This window comes from Cherax quadricarinatus, chromosome 38 (genome assembly GCF_038502225.1).
Source record: "Cherax quadricarinatus isolate ZL_2023a chromosome 38, ASM3850222v1, whole genome shotgun sequence".
NCBI lineage: Eukaryota > Metazoa > Arthropoda > Malacostraca > Decapoda > Parastacidae > Cherax > Cherax quadricarinatus.
In genome coordinates, this window is record NC_091329.1 from 7750850 (window position 1) to 7776501 (window position 25652).

At 37.7% G+C, this 25652-nt stretch overlaps 1 protein-coding gene across 11 annotated transcripts in view; it reads right to left on the bottom strand.

Annotated features, from left to right (window-relative positions):
- The window catches only part of unc-13, a 1383522-nt gene that overhangs the window by 892697 nt on the left and 465173 nt on the right, over positions 1 to 25652 (bottom strand). For all 11 annotated transcript variants that reach the window (XM_070092069.1, XM_070092068.1, XM_070092067.1 and 8 more), the window contains one exon: positions 14870 to 14991. In XM_070092069.1, the coding sequence (XP_069948170.1) occupies positions 14870 to 14991 (122 nt within the window). The remainder of the gene's footprint in view (positions 1 to 14869; positions 14992 to 25652) is intronic.

The following is a 25652-nucleotide window of genomic DNA, read 5'->3' on the forward strand; positions in this document are numbered from 1 at the left end:
AAATGTTAATTTTAGTACACACAAACTGAAAAAGGCATGCACAATTACATGACACTTACTTTTATTGAAGATCTGGTGATGATTGATGGGATGGGAGGAGGGGAGAGAGAGTGTTAGTGTTTAGAAGGGGAATCCCCTTCCATTAGGACTTGAGGTAGCAAGTCCTTTTCCGGGGTTACTTCCCTTCTTCTTTTAATGCCACTAGGACCAGCTTCAGAGTCACTGGACCTCTGTCGCACAACAAATCTGTCCATAGAGCTCTGTACCTCCCGTTCCTTTACGATTTGTCTAAAATGGGCCATAACATTGTCATTGAAATAGTCACCAGCACGGCTTGCAACAGCTGTGTCAGGGTGATTTTCATCCATAAAGGTTTGCAGTTCAACCCACTGTGCACACATTTCCTTAATTTTTGAAGTAGGCACAATGGATTCCACAACTGGCATAGGCTTCTCAGGGTTAGCCCCAAACCCTTCAAAATCTTTCTTAATTTCCATACTAATTCTCACCCTTTTTACCACAGGGTTGGCACTAGAAGCTTTCTTGGGGCCCATGGTCACTTATTTTCCAGAAACAGCACCGAAAACACTGTAATAATACGAAATATTCCGAGTGTATGCTTGAATGTTACCGCGGAGGCTGGCTGGTAAACAATGGACGCGTCTCGGACGAAGGTCGCTGAGCGGGTTTTTGTCCACTATGCGGGGCAAAATTTTGGCGAACAAAGCGTTCGCTATGCGGATTGTTCGCTATGCAAGGCGTTCGCTATGCGGGGGTCCACTGTAAATAAATAAATAAATAAATAAATTGTGATAGATAAATAAGCTGTAGAGTTCATATTAGCATTATACTGAAGTATTTTATTCTGCCTCCTGAGAGCAGGAATTCCGCTAGAGTGGATTAATGACATTTCAATTAATTTAAATGAGGAAAATTGATTTGATATACGAGCAAATTGAGCAAGGTCACAGAACGGATTAAACTAGTAAGTTGTGGTTCCACTGTACACATGTACGTATATTTTTTAACACAACGGCTATCTCCCACCACAGTAGGATGACCCGAAAAAGAAGAAAAACTTTTCTTCTATTTACATTTGGTAATTTATACACGAGATGGGGTTACTAGCCTTGCTCTCGGCATTTTAATCACCTCTTACAACAAGCACTTTTTACAGAGGAAGGATTCACACAGTATACAAATGCTACACAACAAGCAATTACTCAGCACCCACAAACCATCTGTACACAGACACAAGGTATATATACTGAGTGGTATATTTACCAGTGTATACTCACTGAGATTAAGTCCACAATTTAATTGAGGTTAATTTTATAAATGATAAAGTGCAATGTCACAGTAACTACTGGTCCTGTGGGGAGCAGCAGCAGGATAATACTGCACCACCTCTTGGGGCCCTTATGAATGAAGCAACAGAAAGGGAGGGGAATGATTTTCTATTTTTTAGCTAAAATACATGTAAATTTTACCTTATCCCTAGTAATGACCCTCGTATTGTAGATAGTCGTAATGACCCTCGGGTAGTAGATAGTCTTAATGACCCTCGTATTGTAGATAGTCTTAATGACCCTCGTGTAGTAGATAGTCTTTTTAGTATGATAATAAGATGTTATCTTCATTATAGAATAATAAGAAAATATTATAACCTTTATATTATAATAATAAGGTAAAAGGACCCCAATGGAAATAAGTCACTCTGTCTGACTTTTTGGGGTTATCCTAGGTTCTCTACACATATGCTGCTATGTATGATAATTCTTTGTAACTGTATTGTGTATACCTGAATAAATTTACTTACTTACTTACTTAACAACAACAACATTTTGGTGTGTGTCATGGGCGCCAACACATGGTGTGTGATTCTCTCCTCCTCTATCTATATATATATATATATATATATATATATATATATATATATATATATATATATATATATATATATATATATATATATATATATATATATATATATATATTAGTGATGCAGATTACATGGTGAGTTTAAATATGTGGCCTGTAGTTATAACTTTTCTCTTGACATATGCAAGACATCACCATCCCTGTAGAAGCCATTATTAGAGGTACTAGTCATTATATTTTGTTGTTGCAGAAGTACTATGAAGATTCTATGTTCAATAAAGCCTAGAGATAAGGCCTGTGTTTCTATCACAACAATTTATTGAACATAGAATCCTGGGCTACCTGGTGGTGATCCTGCGCTAGACTACATCACAACATGGAGCGTTTACTGGGACCTGAGAGGCTAGACTGTGACCCCAGCTTATCAACGGCTGCTCAGGAATGGAAGCACTGGTTTAAGACTTTCGAAAACTTCTTGGGAGCCCTTCCTAAAGAAGATCTAGATAAACTAAGTCTGCTCATCAATTTTGTGTCACCTAAGATATATGAGGCTATTTCTGAGTGTAATACCTACGAAGATGCTATCAAAACCCTCAAGTCTCAGTATATTAAACCTACAAATGAAATCTTTGCACGCTATCGCCTTGCAACTCACTGCCAGCAGATTGATGAATCCTTAGAGGAATACTTTCAAGCACTGAAAATTTTAGGTAAGGACTGTCACTTCCAAGCAGTGACAGCTGCTCAGTATTGTGAAGAGTCCATCAGGGATGCTTTTATCAGTGGCCTGCAATCACCAATAATAAGGCAGCGTTTATTGGAGAATAAAACTCTCGACTTAGCCGCTGCCTTTGACCAGGCAAGAGCTCTAGATTCAGCCCAGAAGAATTCTGAAGTATACAGTACCACTCAGCCTTCTCGAGTGGTAAGTGCTGCAATTCCTGACCAAGACTCTTGCAATGAAGTTACTGTGGAACCTGCCTCAGTGACAGCAGCAGCAGGTACGGTGTGTTTCTTTTGTGGTTTTTCAAGACATCCACGTCCAAAGTGTCCTGCTCGTGAAGCAATGTGCCGTAAATGCCACAAGAAAGGTCACTTTGCTAAAGTATGTCATGCTAATGCATCAACTAGAGCTAGTGCCTCCACACATTCCAGTGATCATGCGACTCTAGCAACAGTGACTTCTGCGGCTACTCCAAATTCACTGTCAAAGGCAGTTGTGAAAGTATTCATCAAAGGAACAGAAGTAGATGGTCTTATTGATAGTGGCAGCTCAGAGAGTTTCATCAACCTTGACTTAGTTAAACGCCACTCCTTGACTGTACATCACTCATCAGGTACCGTTTCCATGGCATCAACATCTCTCTCTATTCAGACCTTAGGGTTTTGTAAGGTAAATCTCAGAGTTAATGGAAAGGATTATCAAGATGTACATTTAGCTATTCTGCCACAACTGTGCTCTGATGTTATCCTTGGTCAGGACTTTCAGAAGCTGCATGGTAGTGTCACCTTAACATATGGAGGTGAACTGCCTCCTCTTGTTGTCTGTGGACTTAGCACTTTAAGGGTAGACCCACCAAAACTGTTTGCAAATCTTACCGCGGACTGCCATCCTATATCAGATAAGTCACGCCGCTATTCTTATGAGGATCGGATGTTCATTGAGAAAGAAACTCAGAGGCTGCTGAAGGAGGGTATTATAGAACCGAGTGATTCCCCTTGGCGTGCACAGGTTGTTGTTGTTAAAGATGGTTATAGGAAACGGAGACTGGCTATCGATTACTCAGAGACAATCAACAAATTTACACTTCTTGATGGGTACCCTCTACCTCGCATTGATGATACAGTGAACAAAATTGCTCAGTACTATGTGTTTAGCACAATTGATCTACAGAGTGCCTATCATCAAGTCCCTATAAGGAATGAAGATAAACCATACACAGCGTTTCAGGCTAGTGATGGCCTGTATCAGTTTACCAGAGTCCCTTTTGGAGTCACCAATGGGGTAGCCTGCTTCCAACGAATTATGGATTCACTCATTCAGGAAGAGCAACTCATGGGAACTTACGCGTATTTAGATAATGTTACCATTTGTGGCAAGACCCAGGAGGAACATGATGCAAACCTCGATAAGTTTTTGGAAGCCGCCAAGAAGAAAAATATCAGTTACAATGAGGAAAAGTACACTTTTTCAACTAAAAGGCTTAGCATCCTTGGTTATGTAGTGGAAGGAGGTTCAATATTCCCAGACCCTGAACGACTACGACCTCTACGGGAACTTCCAATGCCTCAAGACAAAAAGTCACTCCGAAGAACTCTTGGTCTCTTTGGTTATTACTCACAATGGATCTACAACTATTCAAGTAAAGTTCACCCATTGAGTGCTACCACATTTCCTGTGACAAAGGAAGCAGAAGCCACTTTCCATACTCTCAAACAGGACATTGAAAACTCAGTAGTTCAAGCCATTGATGAGTCCCTACCATTCGAAGTGGAAACGGATGCATCTGACATTGCCATTGCTGCAGTCTTATCTCAGGCAGGACGACCAGTAGCCTTCTTTTCGAGAACTTTTCAAGGATCAGAGAAATGTTACGCTGCTGTAGAAAAGGAAGCCCAGCCCATCATAGAAGCAGTTCGCCACTGGAGGCATTATTTAACTGATAGACATTTCACCATAAGGACTGACCAACGGTCCGTGATGTATATGTTCGACAAGAAGCACAAAAGTAGGATAAAGAATGACAAGCTATTACGCTGGAGGATGGAACTATCGTGTTATGACTTTGATATTCTGTACTGACCGGGTCAAGAGAACATCTCACCTGATGCATTCTCTAGGTCCCACTGTGGAGCAGCATGTCATGATTTGCAATCACTCTCAGCGCTCCACAAGGCTTTGTGTTACCCAGGAGTTACACGCCTGTACCATTTTGCCAAATCAAAGAACATGCCCTACTCAGTGGAAGATGTGTGACAAGTGATCAGAGCATGCAGAATATGTGCAGAGTGCAAGCCAAACTTTCATCAGCCAGAGAAGACTCATCTCATAAAATCCACCCAGCCTTTCGAAAGACTGAATATAGATTTCAAAGGACCTCTACCAAGCACAAATCAGAATAGGTATTTCCTTAACATAGTAGATGAATATTCAAGGTTTCCCTTTGTATTCCCCTGTGCAAATATGGCTGCTTCAACTGTTATTAGTTGTCTTTCGCAGTTGTTCTCTATTTTTGGTATGCCAGCTTATATCCATTCAGACAGGGGATCCTCGTTCATGAGTAACGAACTTCAGGAGTTTTTGGCTAGCAAAGGTATTGCCTGCAGCAGAACAACAAGCTACAACCCTCAAGGCAATGGTCAAGTGGAGCGGTTCAATGGTACTATATGGAAGGCAGTTACAATGACATTGAAGTCGCGCAATCTACCTGTTCAACACTGGCAAACTGTCCTACCTGATGCTCTTCACTCTATTAGATCATTGCTGTGCACAGCTACTAATGCAACCCCTCATGAAAGACTCCTCAACTATTCACGTCGTTCCTCTACGGGAGCCTCTGTGCCCACTTGGTTATGTCATCCTGGACCCGTTCTCCTGAAGAGTCACCATAGGATGAACAAGACGGATCCTTTAGTGGAAGAGGTAGAGCTCCTGCAAGCTAATCCACATTACGCCCACATTCGCTACCAAAATGGTGAAGAGACTACAGTATCTACAAGACATTTAGCTCCAGTTGAAATCCCCATTAGTGTGGAATCTCAAGATACACCAATAGATGTGAAAGATGCTTCGTTTTCTCCTGGAAAGCCCCTTGAGACTACCCCTATGGAAATAGAGGATTCTGCTCCAGCAGTTAATCAAACCCCGCTGGAAAATATCGAACCTGGTGAAGAGGCTCAAGGGCTACGAAGGTCGGGACGTATACGTCGCCCACCTAACAGTTTGGGAGATTACTGTCTCTGATATTTTAGAAGGGGGAGATTGTAGTGATACTGGTCCTGTGGGGAGCAGCAGCAGGATAATACTGCACCACCTCTTGGGGCCCTTAACAACAACAACAGTTTGGTGTGTGTCATGGGCGCCAACACATGGTGTGTGATTCTCTCCTCCTCTATCTATATATATATATTAGTGATGCCATTATTAGATGTACTAGTCATTATATTTTGTTGTTGCAGAAATACTACGAAGATTCTATGTTCAATAAAGCCTAGAGATAAGGCCTGTGTTTCTATCACAACAGGTAGATTACAGCTGTATTAATAAAACTGACTGCTGAATAAGCATTAAACCTGTGCACTGATTTAAACCGATTTAAAACAATACGAGTTAAGCCTAAACACTATCATAAGCAATCCGTGAAATTTTTAACAATTTTGATAATTCAATACATTAACTGCATCACAAGTGATACAATTAACAAATAACTGATTAACGAAGATTAAGTTCAATGAACTGAATAGTGATAATTAATTTGGCGATTAGCTAAGCCTAAGCTGCCCAGCCTCCACTTAAAAGAATGCTACTTATTCAATAAATAAGTGTATGTGTATATACGGAGCATTCAAAAGCACTGCTAATATATTTTAAAGCACAATTCATTTCCCGCTAACTAATGTAAATGAAGTTTATTTCCCAAAAATCTTACACTGGTTACAGCAAGTAATTCTCAGGATAAAACATTGATCAAATTTCAGTATGATTAGTTAATGGTCCCAGTCAGACTGAAATGTCATTGCAACTTTCAGTTTCCTATGTGCAGGTTGTTTGTGGAATGTTCCAGTCATAGTATTGAGATTTTTATTCAGTAAGACTGAAAAACACAAATTTTTGCATATATTTTTCATGTCTCCTCTGGACACAATATAAACAGAAATGTAAATGTGGTGCGTTGAGGTATATGTGGAGGCAAAAAAACATTATCTATGGAGGCAAAGAAGGGAATGTATGAAAGTATAGTAGTACCAACACTCTTATATGGGTGTGAAGCTTGGGTTGTGAATGCAGCAGCGAGGAGGCGGTTGGAGGCAGTGGAGATGTCCTGTCTAAGGGCAATGTGTGTTGTAATTATTATGCAGAAAATTTGGAGTGTGGAAGTTAAGAGAACGTGTGGAGTTAATAAAAGTATTAGTCAGAGGGCTGAAGAGGGGTTGTTGAGGTGGTTTGGTCATTTAGAGAGAATGGCTCAAAGTAGAATGACATGGAGAGCATTTAAATCTGTAGGGGAAGGAAGGCAGGGTAGGGGTCGTCCTCGAAAAGGTTGGAAGGAAGGGGTAAGGGAGGCTTTGTGGGTGAGGGGCTTGAACTTCCAGCAGGCGTGCATGAGCGTGTTCGATAGGAGTGAATGGAAATGAATGGTATTTGGGACCTGACGATCTGTTGGAGTGTGAGCAAGGTAATGTTTAGTGAAGGGATTCAGGGAAACCGGTTATTTTTATATAGCCGGACTTGAGTCCTGGAAATGGGAAGTACAACCTGCACTCTAAAGGAGGGGTTTTGGGATATTAGCAGTTTGGAGGGATATGTTGTGTATCTTTATACGTATATGCTTCTAAACTGTTGTGTCCTGAGCACCTCTGCAAAAACAGTGATTATATGTGAGTGAGGTGAAAGTGTTGAATGATGATTAAAGTATTGTCTTTTTAGGGGATTTTCTTTCTTTTTGGGTCACCCTGCCTCGGTGGGAGACGGCCGACTTGCTAAAAAAATTTTTTTTTTTCAACAAGTCGGCCGTCTCCCACCGAGGCAGGGTGACCCAAAAAAGAAAGAAAATCCCCAAAAAGAAAATACTTTCATCATCATTCAACACTTTCACCACACTCACACATTATCACTGTTTTTGCAGAGGTGCTCAGAATACAACAGTTTAGAAGCATATATGTATAAAGATACACAACATATCCCTCCAAACTGCCAATATCCCAAACCCCACCTTTAAAGTGCAGGCATTGTACTTCCAATTTCCAGGACTCAAGTCCGGCTATATAAAAATAACCGGTTTCCCTGAATCCCTTCACTAAATATTACCCTGCTCACACTCAGGTAATTACAAGTAATTACAGGTAATTACAAATTGTTCATTACCCTCAGATGTTAGAAAGTTTTCGGTACAGTAACATTTGATATATTATTTGAAAAACTCATAACTGGGTTAAGATATATTTTAAATCATTCTCTACTATCTGTAAAAAACTTAGAAGGGATGACTTAGTAAACATACACAAGTACTGGAATTTAAGGAAGGATACAGGAGATACAATACGCACACAAGAGAAACAAGTAGGTAAATAACAGGAAACATTCCTTGAAAGACATATATCCTATGAGAAAGGTTAAAATATACGCTTGCATATACATGACGTACTTGACATTCGTACCTGTCATTAGAGTCCTATAAATTCATTATTATGCTTTTTGCAAAGCTCACACTGCACAGCCTCTCATTGGGTATATACATTGAAAGGTATTTATCTCTTGTTGTATATACACTGAGGTGTATCTCTCAATATAGATACCCTGAGAGATTTAAATCCTGGTGTACATACATCAAAGTTTACTTTCATCTCTCTTTAGGTATTAAAGTATTCAAGAGTGGCATAGCACAGGTGAATTATAGCCTAGACACTCATGCAGTCGATAGGCTTCAAACCTCGTCACATTACACACAAGCATTAAATTTTTTTTAATCTAAATGTTTGTCCTATAGATATTTAACAGTTGTATGTTTATTATATGTATGCTTTATATCTATCACTTGCTGAGAAATATACACAAATTACAAACCCACGTTTGTCATGAGTGTGAGTCAAAACAGGGACACGTAGCATGTTGGGTCTAATGCACATCACACAACTGGGATTTTTATTTCTGCTTACATCAATATACAGGAATCAAAAAGCACATATTGTCTAGCATACAAAAGCATATCAAACACGTCTATCTAGTTTACCGTCCTCCTCATCCTCGTGCTGCTTGGCTTTTATTATGAAACGAAAGGTAATAATAAAGGTTATATATGGCATTTTCAGTTCAATAGCATCCCAAGACATGAGAGAGAGAGAGAGAGAGGAGGCTGTTCTACATTTGTATTATATTAAAAATGTAACTAATATATATCTAACTATTGTTGTTACAATGGCTGGTAATATAGTATCTAGCTCTATAAGCATGATTAAATAGATATTCATTAATTTGACAAAAATACTGTACTACATACAAATAATATTAAATAAAATAAAACTGCCACCTCCATTCTATCATGTCTTAGTCATAGGCCTTACTGATAAACAATAATAATTAGAGAGCAAGGAATCATACAAAAATACTGTACACAAAAGATTAAAAACAATGCCAGAGTTACAATATTAAAAAAAAAGTTTCTAATAAATTGCATTACTAAAAAAAATCATATTACTAAAAATTAAAAAAGTCAAATCACTAAAAAATATCAAATTAATAACAACTTAAAATAACATTACTGAAAGAGAAAAATCTCAAAGAAGCAGAGAGCATATACACTGAGAGTTATATATCTCAGTGTATATACTCTGAGAGATGACTTTAATCATTATTTTAGGTACTGTATAAGTATTCTTGACTGGTGAAAAGGTTACCTTCAGTCTTCATAACTTGTGTGTAGTTCATACGCTTTAAATCCAATTAACTAACCAACCAAAGGAGAAAACCACAATGTTACAATGTAACATAGCTCACCCTGACAATATTGGTACATAAAAATTGGGTATGTAAAATATCTAATAATTTATCAGAGTTTATAAATATCCTAATAGATATTTCTATAAAAGAAATTTGTTCTACAGGGTTTGAGAAAAAGGTAACAAGTAGTAAGGCAAATGAACCAGCAATGAAAGAGATAAAACAGCTTTAGCTCCAGTATTTATGTTTAACCTACAGTACCATATAGAAAGTGTAACACAGCAGATCATCTAGGAAACTTAACTGTGTACGGCATATGGTGATATAAATTTGTGTGCTGAAAGTTTTGTGTCAGATATATAAATATGTCTTGCAGTGAAATTATTACCTTATTTCTCCATACCTGGAATAAAATTGTCTTAAGGATATCTGTACAATCATCATCTTATCTTAGGATACACTACCATGTAGTGATCCTTCATTATTTTAAATGAGGTGTGAAACCTAGCTAGGGTAGGCCAGGGAATGATTAACCACTGGCGAGTAATCTGATTAAGACCCTTGTCATGAGACTGTTGTTTCATGTTATCTACCTTATGTTTGCTATTATCTAAAGTACAGTGTTAAAAAAAAGCTCTGCAGTGTTTCAGAAAATGAGTAAGAACTGTTATAAATGTATATATAAACGTTAAGATGAGTAATCATTGATACCGCATGAGTTACATGAAAGTATACCAAGAAATCATGTAATGAATTTATTGAACCAAACATTTTTTTAAAATTCTGAAGTATTTTCAAAGTTGTTATGAGGGCTAAACTATCCTGTGGAAAAGATGAATTTGCATATTGTCTTGTCAGTGGAGAAGGAAAGTGTTTATTGTGTAATAAATGTTTTATCCAGGGAGGAGTGTGTCATTATTTTTGCATCTCATATACCTTTTATTATCTAGTATTCTTTGCATCTGAACAGATACTTTTTATACGTATATGCCATTTCTTATACTAACTCATTATCTTACATAAGTATGTCTTATATAATTTTTTTTTTTTTTTTTTTAACAAGTCAGCCGTCTCCCACCGAGGCAGGGTAACCCAAAAAAGAAAGAAAATCCCCAAAAAGAAAATACTTTCATCATCATTCAACACTTTCACCACACTCACACATTATCACTGTTTTTGCAGAGGTGCTCAGAATACAACAGTTTAGAAGCATATACGTATAAAGATACACAACATATCCCTCCAAACTGCCAATATCCCAAACCCCTCCTTTAAAGTGCAGGTATTGTACTTCCCATTTCCAGGACTCAAGTCCGACTATATGAAAATAACCGGTTTCCCTGAATTTTTTTTTTTTTTTTTTTTTCAACAAGTCGGCCGTCTCCCACCGCGGCAGGGTGACCCAAAAAAGAAAGAAAATCCCCAAAAAGAAAATACTTTCATCATCATTCAACACTTTCACCACACTCGCACATTATCGCTGTTTTTGCAGAGGTGCTCAGAATACAACAGTTTAGAAGCATATACATATAAAGATACACAACATATCCCTCCAAACTGCCAATATCCCAAACCCCTCCTTTAAAGTGCAGGTATTGTACTTCCCATTTCCAGGACTCAAGTCTGACTATACGAAAATAACCGGTTTCCCTGAATCCCTTCACTAAATATTACCCTGCTCACACTCCAACAGATCGTCAGGTCCCAAGTACCATTCGTCTCCATTCACTCCTATCTAACACACTCACGCACGCTTGCTGGAAGTCCAAGCCCCTTTTCCACAAAACCTCCTTTACCCCCTCTCTCCAACCCTTTCGAGGACGACCCCCTACCCCGCCTTCCTTTCCCTATAGATTTATATGCTTTCCATGTCATTCTACTTTGATCCATTCTCTCTAAATGACCAAACCACCTCAACAACCCCTCTTCTGCCCTCTGACTAATACTTTTATTAACTCCACACCTTTTCCTAATTTCCACACTCCGAATTTTCTGCATAATATTTAAACCACACATTGCCCTTAAACAGGACATCTCCACTGCCTCCAACCGTCTCCTCGCTGCTGCATTTACCACCCAAGCTTCACACCCATATAAGAGTGTTGGTACTACTATACTTTCATACATTCCCTTCTTTGCTGCCATAGATAACATTTTTTGACTCCACATATACCTCAACACACCACTCACCCTTTTTCCCTCATCAATTCTATGATTAACCTCATCCTTCATAAATCCATCCGCTGACACGTCAACTCCCAAGTATCTGAAAACATTCACTTCTTCCATACTCCTCCTCCCCAATTTGATATCCAATTTTTCTTTATCTAAATCATTTGACACCCTCATCACCTTACTCTTTTCTATGTTCACTTTCAACTTTCTACCTTTACACACATTCCCAAACTCATCCACTAACCTTTGCAATTTTTCTTTAGAATCTCCCATAAGCACAGTATCATCAGCAAAAAGTAACTGTGTCAATTCCCATTTTGAATTTGATTCCCCAAAATTTAATCCCACCCCTCTCCCGAACACCCTAGCATTTACTTCTTTTACAACCCCATCTATAAATATATTAAACAACCATGGTGACATTACACATCCCTGTCTAGAACCTACTTTTACTGGGAAGTAGTCTCCCTCTCTTCTACACACCCTAACCTGAGCCTCATTTTCTTCATAAAAACTCTTTACAGCATTTAGTAACTTACCACCTATTCCATACATTTGCAACATCTGCCACATTGCTCCTCTATCCACTCTATGCAACACTGCCACATTGCTCCTCTATCCACTCTATCATATGCCTTTTCTAAATCCATAAATGCAATAAAAACTTCCCTACCTTTATCTAAATACTGTTCACATATATGCTTCAATGTAAACACTTGATCTACACATCCCCAACCCACTCTGAAACCTCCTTGTTCATCCGTAATCCTACATTCTGTCTTGCCTCTAATTCTTTCAATTGTAACCCTACCGTACACTTTTCCTGGTATACTCAGCAAACTTATTCCTCTATAATTTTTACAATCTCTTTTGTCCCCTTTCCCTTTATATAAAGGGACTATACATGCTCTCTGCCAATCCCTAGGTACCTTCCCCTCTTTCATACATTTATTAAATAAAAGTACCAACCACTCCAACACTATATCCCCCCCTGCTTTTAACATTTCTGTCATGATCCCATCAGTTCCAGCTGCTTACCCCCTTTCATTCTACGTAATGCCTCACGTACCTCACCCACACTTACATTCTGCTCTTCTTCACTCCTAAAAGATGGTATACCTCCCTGGCCAGTGCATGAAATTACCGCCTCCCTTTCTTCCTCAACCTTTAAAAGTTCCTCAAAATATTCTCGCCATCTACCTAATACCTCCCTCTCCCCATCTACTAACTCCCCTACTCTGTTTTTAACTGACAAATCCATACTTTCCCTAGGCTTTCTTAACTTGTTTAACTCACTCCAAAATTTTTTCTTATTTTCATTAAAATTTCTTGACAGTGCCTCTCCCACTCTACCATCTGCTCTCCTTTTGCACTCTCTCACCACTCTCTTCACCTTTCTTTTACTCTCCATATACTCTGCTCTTTTATAACACTTCTGCTTTGTAAAAGCCTCTCATAAGCTACCTTTTTCTCTTTTATCACACCCTTTACTTCATCATTCCACCAATCACTCCTCTTTCCTCCTGCCCCCACCCTCCTATAACCACAAACTTCTGCCCCACATTCTAATACTGCATTTTTAAAACTATTCCAACCCTCTTCAACCCCCCCACTACTCATCTTTGCACTAGCCCACCTTTCTGCCAATAGTCGCTTATATCTCACCCGAACTTCCTCCTCCCTTAGTTTATGCACTTTCACCTCCCTCTTACTTGTTGTTGCCACCTTCCTCTTTTCCCATCTACCTCTTACTCTAACTGCAGCTACAACTAAATAATGATCCTATATATCAGTTGCCCCTCTATAAACATGTACATCCTGGAGCCTACCCATCAACCTTTTATCCACCAATACATAATCTAACAAACTACTTTCATTACGTGCTACATCATACCTTGTATATTTATTTATCCTCTTTTTCATAAAGTATGTATTACTTATTACCAAACCTCTTTCTACACATAGCTCAATTAAAGGCTCCCCCTTTACAATTACCCTTGGCACCCCAAATTTACCTACTACTCCCTCCATAATATTTTTACCCACTTTAGCATTGAAATCCCCAACCACCATTACTCTTACACTTGATTCAAAACTCCCCACGCATTCACTCAACATTTCCCAAATCTCTCTCTCTCCTCTACATTTCTCTCTTCTCCAGGTGCATACACGCTTACTATAACCCACTTTTCACATCCAATCTTTATTTTACTCCACATAATCTTTGAATTAATACATTTATAGTCCCACTTTTCCTGCCATAGCTTATCCTTCAACATTATTGCTACTCCTTCTTTAGCTCTAACTCTATTTGAAACCCCTGACCTAATCCCATTTATTCCTCTCCATTGAAACTCTCCCACCCCCTTCAGCTTTGTTTCACTTAAAGCCAGGACATCCAGCTTCTTCTCATTCATAACATCCACAATCATCTCTTTCTTATCATTTGCACAACATCCACACACATTCAGACTTCCCACTTTGACAATTTTCTTCTTATTATTCTTTTTAGTAATCTTTACAGGAAAAGGGGTTACTAGCCCATTGTTCCCGGCATTTTAGTTGACTTTTACAACACGCATGGCTTACGGAGGAAAGATTCTTATTCCTCTTCCCCATGGATATAAAAGGAAAAGTAATAAGACCAAGAACTGTTAAGATAAAATCAATAAAAACTCAGATGAGTGTGTATAAATAAACGTGTACATGTATGTGTAGTGTGACCTAAGTGTAAGTAGAAGTAGCAAGACATACCTGTAATCTTGCATATTTATGAGACAGACAAAAGACACCAGCAATCCTACCATCATGTAAAACAATTACAGGCTTTCGTTTCACACTCACTTGGAAGGATGGTAGTACCTCCCTGGGTGGTTGCTGTCTACCAACGTACTACCTTCTAATGTCATATAATGTTATCTTTTGCAGTACATACTTGCTGTATAGCCCTTGTGGCTTAGCGCTTCTTTTTGATTATAATAATAATAATAATAATGCAATACATACTACAGGTACCAAAATATAGCATCCAGGCTCAATGCATAAAATAATAATAATAATAATAATAATAATAATAATAATAATAATAATAATAATAATAATAATAATAATAATAATCTTACTGGAACATGTGAATAACCAAGCTGGAGAACTTACCTCTGGTGAGCTTCCCTCTGGCATTGTTTGAGGAGGATCTGGAAGGCACAGAGTCATCAAATGGTGCGGCGCCCTGACCAGCCACTGCAGAATCGTAGGCACTGTAGTAACTGCTCACTGGACTGTTGGAGAATTATATCAAAGGTCAAGCACACACAGCTCATGAAACCATGTGAAGGATCAACACACATACTAGTATGATAAGAGTTTAGTCAAACATATGAATGAGTTAGAGATAATATGATAAAATAATTATTTACATGAGACACATACACACATATGTACACACTTTTTTTTAACACATCAGCCATCTCTCAATAAGGCAGGGTGACCCAAAAGAAAGAAGAACCCAAAAAGAAAAAAACTTTCACTATCAGTCAACACTTTCATCATCACTCATACAGAATCACTGTATTTGCAGAGGCACCCAAATATGGCAGTTTATATAGTCACGCCAAACTGCCAATATCCCAAACCCCGCTTTTAAAGTGCAGGCATTGTACTTCCCATTTCCAGGATTCAAGTCCAGTTAACCAGTTTCCCTGAATCCCTTCACAAAATATTACTCTGCTTACACTCCAACAGCTCGTCAGGTCCCAAAAACCATTCGTCTTCATTCACTCCTAACACGCTCAAACATGCTTGCTGTACATACACATACATGTATATACATTTTTTTTTTGTAACACGCTGACTGTCTCCCACCAAAGCAGGGCGAAACGAAAAAAAAAAAAGCACTATATCATCATTCACATTATCACTATCTTGCCAGAGGCATACAGATACAACAGTTTGGATGTCACTAAATAGCGAATATCTCAAACCCTTTCTTTAGAACGTAAGCTCTGTACTTCCCACCTCCAAGACTTAAGTCTGGCTAACCAGTTTCCTTGAATCCCTTCCCTGGCCAAGACAAAGTGATCTAAAGAAGAAAACACATTCACTATCATTCAATCACTACCCTACATTTTTTGAGAAACATGATCGATCATACATGGTTCAACATACACAAAATGTTACTGACAAGCTGTTGGAGTGTAAGCAGGGTAATATTTTGTGAAGGGATTCAGGGAAACTGGTTAGCTGAACTTGAGTCCTGGAAATGGGAAGTACAATACCTGCACTTTAAAAGAGGGGTCTGGGATATTGAGAGTTTGGAGTGACTATCTAAACTGTCATATCTGGATGCCTCTGCAAAGACAGTTATTATGTACGAGTGATGGTGAAAGTGTTGAATAATAATCAAAGTTTTTTCTTTCTTTTTGGGTTTTTCTTTCTTTTGGGTCACCCTGCCTCGGTGGGAAACTGCTGTGTTAAAAAAAGAAAAATTAAATATTTTGCTGACTCAAATGAGGGTTTGCTTTGTCACAGGAAAACAGTGAAATTTGCTTGTTTGACATTTTGGTATGCATATCTTCTATTTTGTACCTAAGAACAGCCTAACATAACCTTGCTAAAAACTGTATGCCAAAAAATAACTTAATTTGCCTAACCTGATTAAGAATTTACAGAAGCATACTTCAATTTTTATCTCCTCATGAGGGAGGAAGAATCTTCAAATGACTCCTTTTATCTAGAGTGCATAAGCAAAGGGTGCTATGTAAATTTACACACAATCACTCAGACACTTTTGGCTTACTCCATTAACATTTTAAACAGGTGTTTTGTTACACGAGTAAAGTGTGGATGTAACTCCCATAATTTTTTCTCATATCCTTCCCTCAATGCTGTATGACCCTTACAGGTTTAGTGCTTATCATGAATATAGTAGCAGCAAATATAATAATAATAATAAAAACAGATATATGCAACTCAGTATGACAAGTCACTCTTTAAAACACCTAAAACTGAACATTTTTTTTTGCAAATCACAGGAGTAAACAACACCATGCAAATTCATGCAGTTCAATGCATGCAAAAATCTTACCAAAATAATGTTTTGAAAGGAAATCAAGCAAAAAACTACACTGTGGCACAAAATTAAAATGTACAACAAAAGCACATTCAGGTTTTCACCAAATGGATTCTAATACTATACTAAACATTTCTATTCTATTACATCTTGGATGACTGTCAAGGATTCTAGAATTCTAAAGCAGCAGAGAGTGGAATAGAACTTGTGTCCCTTGGTTGAGAGCCAACAGAACCTAGTGTCCCTTGGTTGAGAGCCAATAGAGCCAGTGTCCCTTGGTTGTGAGCCAACAGGACCAGTGTCCCTTGGTTGAGAGCCAACAGAACCAGTATCCCTTGGTTGTGAGCCAACAGAACCAGTATCCCTTGGTTGTGAGCCAACACAACCAGTATCTCTTGGTTGTGAGCCAACAGAACCAGCATCCCTTGGTTGTGAGCCAACAGAACCAGTATCCCTTGGTTGTGAGCCAACAGAACCAGTGTTCCTTGGTTGTGAGCCAAAAGAACCAGTGTCCTTCAGTTGTAAGCTTACAGAACCAGTGTCCCTTGGCTGTAAGCCAACAGAATCAGTGTCCCTTGGTTGTGAGCCAATAGAATCAGTGTCCTTTGGTTGTGAGCTGACAGAACCAGTGTCCCTCAGTTTTGAGCTGATAGAACCAGTGTCCCTCAGTTGTGAGCTGACAGAACCAGTGTCCCTTGGTTGTGAGCCAATAGAGCCAGAGTCCTTTGGTTGTAAGCTGATAGAAACAATGTCCCTTGGTTCTGAACTGACAGAACCAGTGTCCCTCAGTTGTGAGGCAACAGAACCAGTGTTCTTTGGTTGTGAGCCAAGCACCATAATCCTAGTCTACAGGCTATCCTTCTTTTGTGAGAAATGAGTGTTACATGTCCTCATTACATCCAGGAAGTAATTAAAATATCCCTAATCCAACAAAGGTAAGAAATAAATGGTAGTGAGCAGCAAGAAAATATATATTAAGAACTGAAGGGATGCCTAATACTCTACCATAATTAAATTAAAATTTTAAATGCTACTATCAGAGGATCTTGCCACACAAAAAACTATTATATGACAAGGTTTTGTTTTGGTTGATTTGACTATCGCCCACAGGATGGGCATGGGGTGTGTAATAAAGATATTAAACTAGTTACGATTGCTTTAATCTAACATGCTTCCAACTGAACCCAGCATGAGAGCTAAACTCTAATGTCCAAAGGAAAAGTTAGCCTGAAGGATGACACTAGAAATTTAATATTACTTGAAATTAGTGTTTTCTTTTGGTTCTTCAAAGATTACGAAAGGTAGTCTGCTCTAGAACCTAAAATGAAATTTTAGAAAGCAAAAATCAGCATAAGCTAATGACTGCAAGGCTAGAATAAGACAATTATTCCAAAGAAAACATACAACAATTAAAAAGTTTAGCAAACCCAAAAAGGATTAAAAAAAAATTCCTCAAAGCTGTGAAAAAAAACTAAATAAAATATTAATGATAAAAATTGATGGCGTTACAAATTCTTAACATTAAAATATTTTTGTACGTTAGTTTATAGGGTTTATGGAGCCTGAATGACCAAAGTGCAGCTGTTAGGCTTTAAGCCTCACAACCTAAACTCCTGTAAATGAATGAAGAACGAGAGCTCTGAACAAACTTCAGAATTAATTTCTTGATGTGGTTCTGAATATCATTTTGTTACCGCTTACTATTTTCCTCAAATGCTATTCTCTTCATTTAAAATTAGATTACATTTTTTAGGTTAGGCTAGGCTACATAAACCTATACAGGTGTTCCACATTTTCACTGGCTTTCAACAGGCAGTGACAATCACCATTGGATGGAACACACTCAACAATGGCTCAATTTGAGACCAACGAAAATGTGGAACACATAAAAGAAGTTGCTGTATTGAGGGGTCCTCCTTTATTTAACTCCTAACACCCAGATTACAAAAAGTGGCCACTGTACATCTGACGATGTGGTTTAAGAGAAACGGGAAACATTCAGTTCTGGACGTATATCTCTCTTGCTGTGAGAATGGGGTGTGATGGGAAACTCAAGTGCTTAAATTAAAAAGTTCATTGCAAATAATCATCTGGCATTACAAAAACACTCTCCTGAGAGAAAAACAATAATTATTTTTGACTGTGATGTGATAAAAAAAACATTAAAAAAACAAAAAGGATAAGGATTAAGAAAAACAAACGAGTTAATTACAAACTCCTTAAATGATTTCAGTGGTAAAGAGCAGTTAAATGGATGTAGATATATATAAAAATAGGAGATTGATAAGCACAGACTGTTAAAATTCATTTGCCCATGTATAGAATAAAGAAGAATTATTAAAGAGTCAAAGCCTTTAGGAAACAGGAAGACTGCAAGGCCATATCAACTACAACAACCTATTATTATTATGTGCAACTTCAAGATTATTATTCTTATAAACCACCACCTTGACTACCTCCCATTAGTATTAAGATTAAATAAAAATTTATTAAAAAAATGACCACTTTTATCTTGTCTAGATTTAAGTAATTATTATGTACTAGGATTAGTCTGCCCGAAATGCCCGAGCATGATAGTGGCATTCTTGGTACTTAGCAAACAAAAATGTAATTACATATTCTAAGCTTTACAAGGAAATAAAATCTGTATTCTTTATATTAAAAAAGGATGAAAGACATTTCAAAATTTCTAAATGACAAAAAAAGAAAACAAAATGGACAATTTTTCAAAATGAAAATAATGTAAGTGTCTGAGTGGAGACAATGGTAATTTGCTAACAGTTGGTAACAAAACCACAACTGCAGTGTGAAGCTATATTTGCACAACATTTCACCCAACACTGGGTTTTCACAGGTACACTGAAAAAGCCAACTCCTGAGAGAAACATTGAACAAATAAAGATGCAGTCATACAAGTTACAGAAACATAGTGGGGTAACATTTAACTCCTAAGATATTCTCCAAACTGTAATACAAACATAGACATTTCTAAGTAGTAATAGTAAGGTATATGTACTACACAAGTTTAAAGGAAGCATCTGAAGCCTTACTTCCCACTCCAAGGAAAACAGTGAAATATGTTTATATAAATTCTTAGTGTATGTAAGTAATTTAACATTATGTAAATTTTAACAATATCTAGATACTTTCCATTCTTACTTTACGTAAGTAATTTAACCCTTTCAGGGTTTTTGACGTACTAGTACGGCCTATGCACCAGGGTTATTGACGTACTAGTACGCCTAAATTCTAGCGCCTTCAAATCTAGCGAGAGAAAGCTGGTAGGCCTACATATGAAAGAATGAGTCTATGTGGTCAGTGTGCGCTGTATAAAAAAAATCCTGCAGCACACAGTGCGGTAATGGGAAAAAAACTTTGACCGTGTTTTTTGGATTAAAACACCGACTTTGCACTGTATTTTCGTATGGTATTTATGGTTGTATTCTAGTTTTCCTGGTCTCATTTTATAGAATGGAAGACATATTATAGAAATTGAGATGATTTTGACTGGTTTCACAATGAAAAGTACCTTGAAATTGAACTCAAAGTAGAAGAAATGTTCGATTTTTACCAAAGTTCAAAAGTAAACAAATCATGCCAAGCATCCAATAAACATCAACTGGTGAGTCTAATATTCTTTTACAAGTGCACTGATATTATTTATACCATTTCTACACTAATGCAGTAGTCTTCGTAACAGTAAATCTTCTATTTTTTGTAAGAATAAAAATTCAAAGTGGAAAGCAAAAGAAATATAAGAGGGGCCTGGGGATGTGACTAACAAACAGAGAACTTGTTATTTTAGTGCTGGAATGTCTTTCTTGTTTATTCTGGACCCTATTTGGAAATTGGCATCTTCTGAAATTTGTGTGAAATTGGCAAAATTGCCAATTTCTGACCACTTTATTGGATAGTTGAAATTGGTAAATGGGTGGTTTCTTGTACTCATTCGATAGAAAAAATGGGGTTCTAGTGAAGTAAATATGATTTCTGTCCACTAGTACACAGGAATTGACCAAAACTAGGGCTCAAAGTGGGCGGAATCGCCACTGCATAAACATAGGCGATATTGCTAACTTCGTGAGAGCATAATTCTGTAAGTTTTCCATCAAATTTCATACTTTTGGTGTCATTATGACCGGGAAAAGATTCTCTATCATTTCACAAGAAAAAAAAAAAAATTTTTTCCAAAAAATTTTCGACCCAAGTTTAGGAGAGGGCCTCTCGACCCTGAAAGGGTTAACATTATGTAAAGTTTCTACTTTTAAATTTAGCAATGTATACAGGAGAAGGGGTTACTAGCCTCTTGTTCTTGGCATTTTAGTTGCCTCTTTTGACACACGTGACTTACAGAGGAAGAATTCTGTTCCACTTCCAAATTGAACTAATTCCGCTGATGATGTTGGACAGAGATGGAAATATGCGGTTTCCTCCAACACTGTCTTTCTGTCTCTATGTGGGCTTCCTTAATTCATATTTAGCTATATTAGTTTGGATGCAATATAAAAAAATATATGAAGATAGGTGTATTTTATTCTTTTTAGTAATCTTTACAGGAAAAGGGGTTACTAGCCCATGGCTTACTGAGGAAAGATTCTTATTCCACTTCCCCATGGATATAAAAGGAAAAGTAATAAGACCAAGAACTATTAAGATAAAATCAAAGAAAACTCAGATGAGTGTGTATAAATAAACATGTACATGTATGTGTAGTGTGACCTAAGTGTAAGTAGAAGTAGCAAGACATGCCTGTAATCTTGCATATTTATGAGACAGACAAAAGACACCAGCAATCCTACCATCATGTAAAACAATTACAGGCTTTCGTTTTACACTCACTTGGCAGGACGGTAGTACCTCCCTGGGTGGTTGCTGTCTACCAACCTACTACCTGAAGGGATTCAGGGAAACCGGTTATGTTCATATAGTCGGACTTGAGTCCTGGAAATGGGAAGTACAATGCCTGCACTTTAAAGGAGGGGTTTGGGATATTGGCGGTTTGGATGGATATGTTGTGTATCTTTATACGTATATGCTTCTAAGCTGTTGTATTCTGAGCACCTCTGCAAAAGCAGTGATAATGTGTGAGTGTGGTGAAAGTGTTGAATGATGATGAAAGTATTTTCTTTTTGGGGATTTTCTTTCTTTTTTGGGTCACCCTGCCTTGGTGGGAGACGGCCGACTTGTTGAAAAAAAAAAAAAAAAAAAGGTGTATTTTAGTCACTACATGATCCAGGAAAAGTATCCCCATAACATCATTTCCATCTACCTTGACTAATATAAAAAGCATAGTAACTGAACCTTCAAACTCTCAATAAGCAGAAGAGCTGTGGTTAAACTCCTTGAAGAGAGTCAAGATCTATAACTCAGCCTTTCCAAAAAAGACAGGAGCTGGAGATCAACACCTTGAAAGCCTTTCTAAGGAGGTGCCTTGATACTGGCGAGGGGCTCATGATCAAAGGAATTGGACTTGTCTGCCTCCCATTCCTCCAGATGCTGTAGGCCCCCCTACATGTTTACTGTTCACCCATGAATGTAATATTAAAAATATATTATAAAAAAAATGTCATGAAGAGAACTAAAAGTTTTAGCTCAATACACTCAAGACATCTAGTAACTGTAGCTTAACATCCTCAAAATTCTCAGGAGTTGTAGATCAACAATAAGAGGGTCAGGAGCTGTAATAATCTGAACCTTCCTTTTACATAACAAACATTAGTATTGAAGGTTTGAAGGTGATTAGGAGAGGCATTCTTCAGTTGCAACACAAACTACATTCCATTTTGTTATATAAAATTTGCAAATTGATTTACACTGCCCACTTACACTGCAAATCTTCCTTCGAAGAAATGTACCAGTACTGAAAGTTTAAAGCCAATCAGATGATGCATTATCAATTTATTTCACAGAAAAAAGTACTAATCAGTTTTTATGATAAAACTGTCACCAAGACACTCAATAACAAAGTGAACTTTCTTCTATGTAAGATACATCTACACCACAATTTTCAAGCCAACTGAAAGAGGCTTTCTCACATTATAACATGTAAACCACTGCCCTATTTGTGTGTATAAAATTGGCAAACTGGCACCTACACAGTCCGACAACACCTGAACCCTTCCTCCCGGTGACAAAACTGACTTAATTTGACCAAAATGCTCTGCATAACAAGCGGTTTTCTATATACTAGTATGCTGTTGTCAGCTAGGCCTGAATACCTTGTACATATCTTCTTTCTTCTTTCAACAAACCGGCTGCATCCCACCGAAGCAGGGTAGCCCAAAAAGAAAAACAAAAGTTTCTCTTAATAACTTTACTAATGTATACAGGAGAAAGGGTTACTAGCCCCCTTGCTCCTGGCACTTTAGTCGGTTCTTACGACATGCATAGCTTACAGAGGAAGAATTCTATTCCACTTTCCCATAGCAATATTGTCGGTTACACATACACACTCACGTTTCCCTTGTCGGAATTCATAGGTTCGAAACTGAAATGTTAACAGTAATATATATGCACATATACTTGCAGAAATAGATATTATATTATTATTAATAGTGTAACAAGTATAGTGGGACCCCCGAGTTTCGTGATTAATCCGTTCCAAAGAGCCTGCCGAAAGTCGAAATTCACGAAACTCGAAACCATTTTCCCCATAAGAAATAATGGAAATAAAATTAATCCATTCAGACACCCAAAAATATTAAAATAAAATATTTTTTTCAAATTAAATAAAGATTTACATACTGAAAACAATCAGAAATCAAGTACATGCATTTAAGAAAATAATAATAACATTACACTTACCTTTACTGAAGATTTCTGGGTGGATGGAAGACGGGAGGGGGGGATAGGAGGAAGGTGTACACTATTGTTTGGAAGGAGAATCTCCTTCCATTAGGACTTCCGGTATGAAGTCCTTATCTGGGGTTACTTCCCTTCTTTGTTTTTTAAAGACACTGGCACTGGGAACAACTTGAGAGCCACTGGACCCCTGTCGCACAAAATATCTGTCCAGAGAGCTCTGTTTCTGGCATTTCTTTAAGATTTGTCTGAAGTGGGACACAACACTGTCATTGCACATGTTGCCAATACGGCCTGCAACAGCTTTGTTAGGGTGAACTTCTTGAATTCGATCGTGTTCCTCACTTTCTTTACCAAAGGGCTTGCACTAGCTTTCCTTGGGCCCATGGTGACTTATTTAGCAGTTGCAATCACAAAAAACAATGGATTATTATGTATGAACCCACGGGGTGATGGTCACGTGTTGGTAAACAATGGCACACTGAGCGTGAATGGCGTGGGAGACTGGCTTTGTGTACGCAGTGACGGGTGGACAGGTACCGGACGGTCGCCGAATCACGAGTCTAATCACGAAACTCGAGGCCAAATTTTGCCCAAAAAACTTGCCGAAAGTTGAATTTCAGGAAAGTCGATGCTGCCGAAACTCGAGGGTCCACTGTATACACAAACACTGAAAGTTTAAAGTCGACCAGAAGAGTCAATCCCATATCACATGGAAAGGTGCTCGGGCAAACCGTATAGTAAGCCAGAACCTTATATTAAATTACCTGCTCTAACACAACCTGACAAAAATATAATAGACTTGGTCTATGTAAAACTCTGTGGACCTCATCCTTTATTGAAACTGGTTTCCAAGGGAGTTGATCTGACTATATCACGGAAACCAACAGATGGATTCTAATGAAACCCATACAAGTTGTTTTCCTACAGGTGACACATACTGAACCATGGGGGCATTGACCCCCAAAACACCCTCCAGGTATACTCAACCACAGCCATGTAAAAAATTAATACTTTTTTAATAAACCTATTTAAAATTTCTAGTATAACTTAAATAAAATTAATATCTCTTAAACCACTATATACTGTAGGTTAAACCTTTTATAAAGGTCTGTTTAATTTTTCAGTTTTATAACAAAATTTCTGGGTGCTCTGGAAAAGTATGATACTCCATTAAGTTCACAAGTAAAATTTGCAAATTAGAGCCTAAAAAGCCAACTTATATTTCAAATCTTCCTGTAAAACACACCAGTGCTAAAAGTTTAAAGCCAATTGGAAAAGGCATCCTGCAGCTATTGCAAGAACTCCAATGATTCCAAGTTTGTAACAAATATGCCCCTACAAAGCCTAAATGAAATATGGTGTCATCCTCCTTATAAAATATATCCGAGTTAAACTTCTGAGTGTGATCAGAAAAGGCATTTGCCTGCTAATGAATAAAAATCAATAACACAATGTGTTTAATAATATTAGCAAATTGGGACTTAAACAAGCCAATAGCAAAGCAATCCCTTCTTTGAGCAAAACACACCAACCCTAAAAGCTTGAAGCCAACCAAAAAAAAGTCATGAGTTACTGCATCTAATTCAATGATTTTAATTTTCTAACCATTTTAGAAGATTGGTATATTTGTACTTAAACATTCAATGATTCTAATTTTTTAAATGTGTTAGAAGGTTGGTAAATTTGTACCCAAACAATCTAAATTTAAATGGTACATTCCTTCTCATCAGATGTGTCAGCCATTATGGAGTGAAGTGGTTCATATGAGACAGAATCACGATACTTTACAAAAGCATGCCACTTTAAAACAGTCAAATTGGCACCTACACACTCCAGTTATAATGCCAATCTTCTTCCAAGTATATAACAATTCACAAAACATCGCCCAAAGACCACCTGCACATGCCAATACATACTTGCATTAAATTAGTTATGGTATAAGAGTGTTGAAAATTTAAAGCCAATCAGATGAAGTTTTCTCAAGTTATAAATGAAAACCTTTCAGGAAAAGAAAAAAAAATCAGGAAACCACTATAACTCATCCTGTCAGGAATGTCTTATAATTGC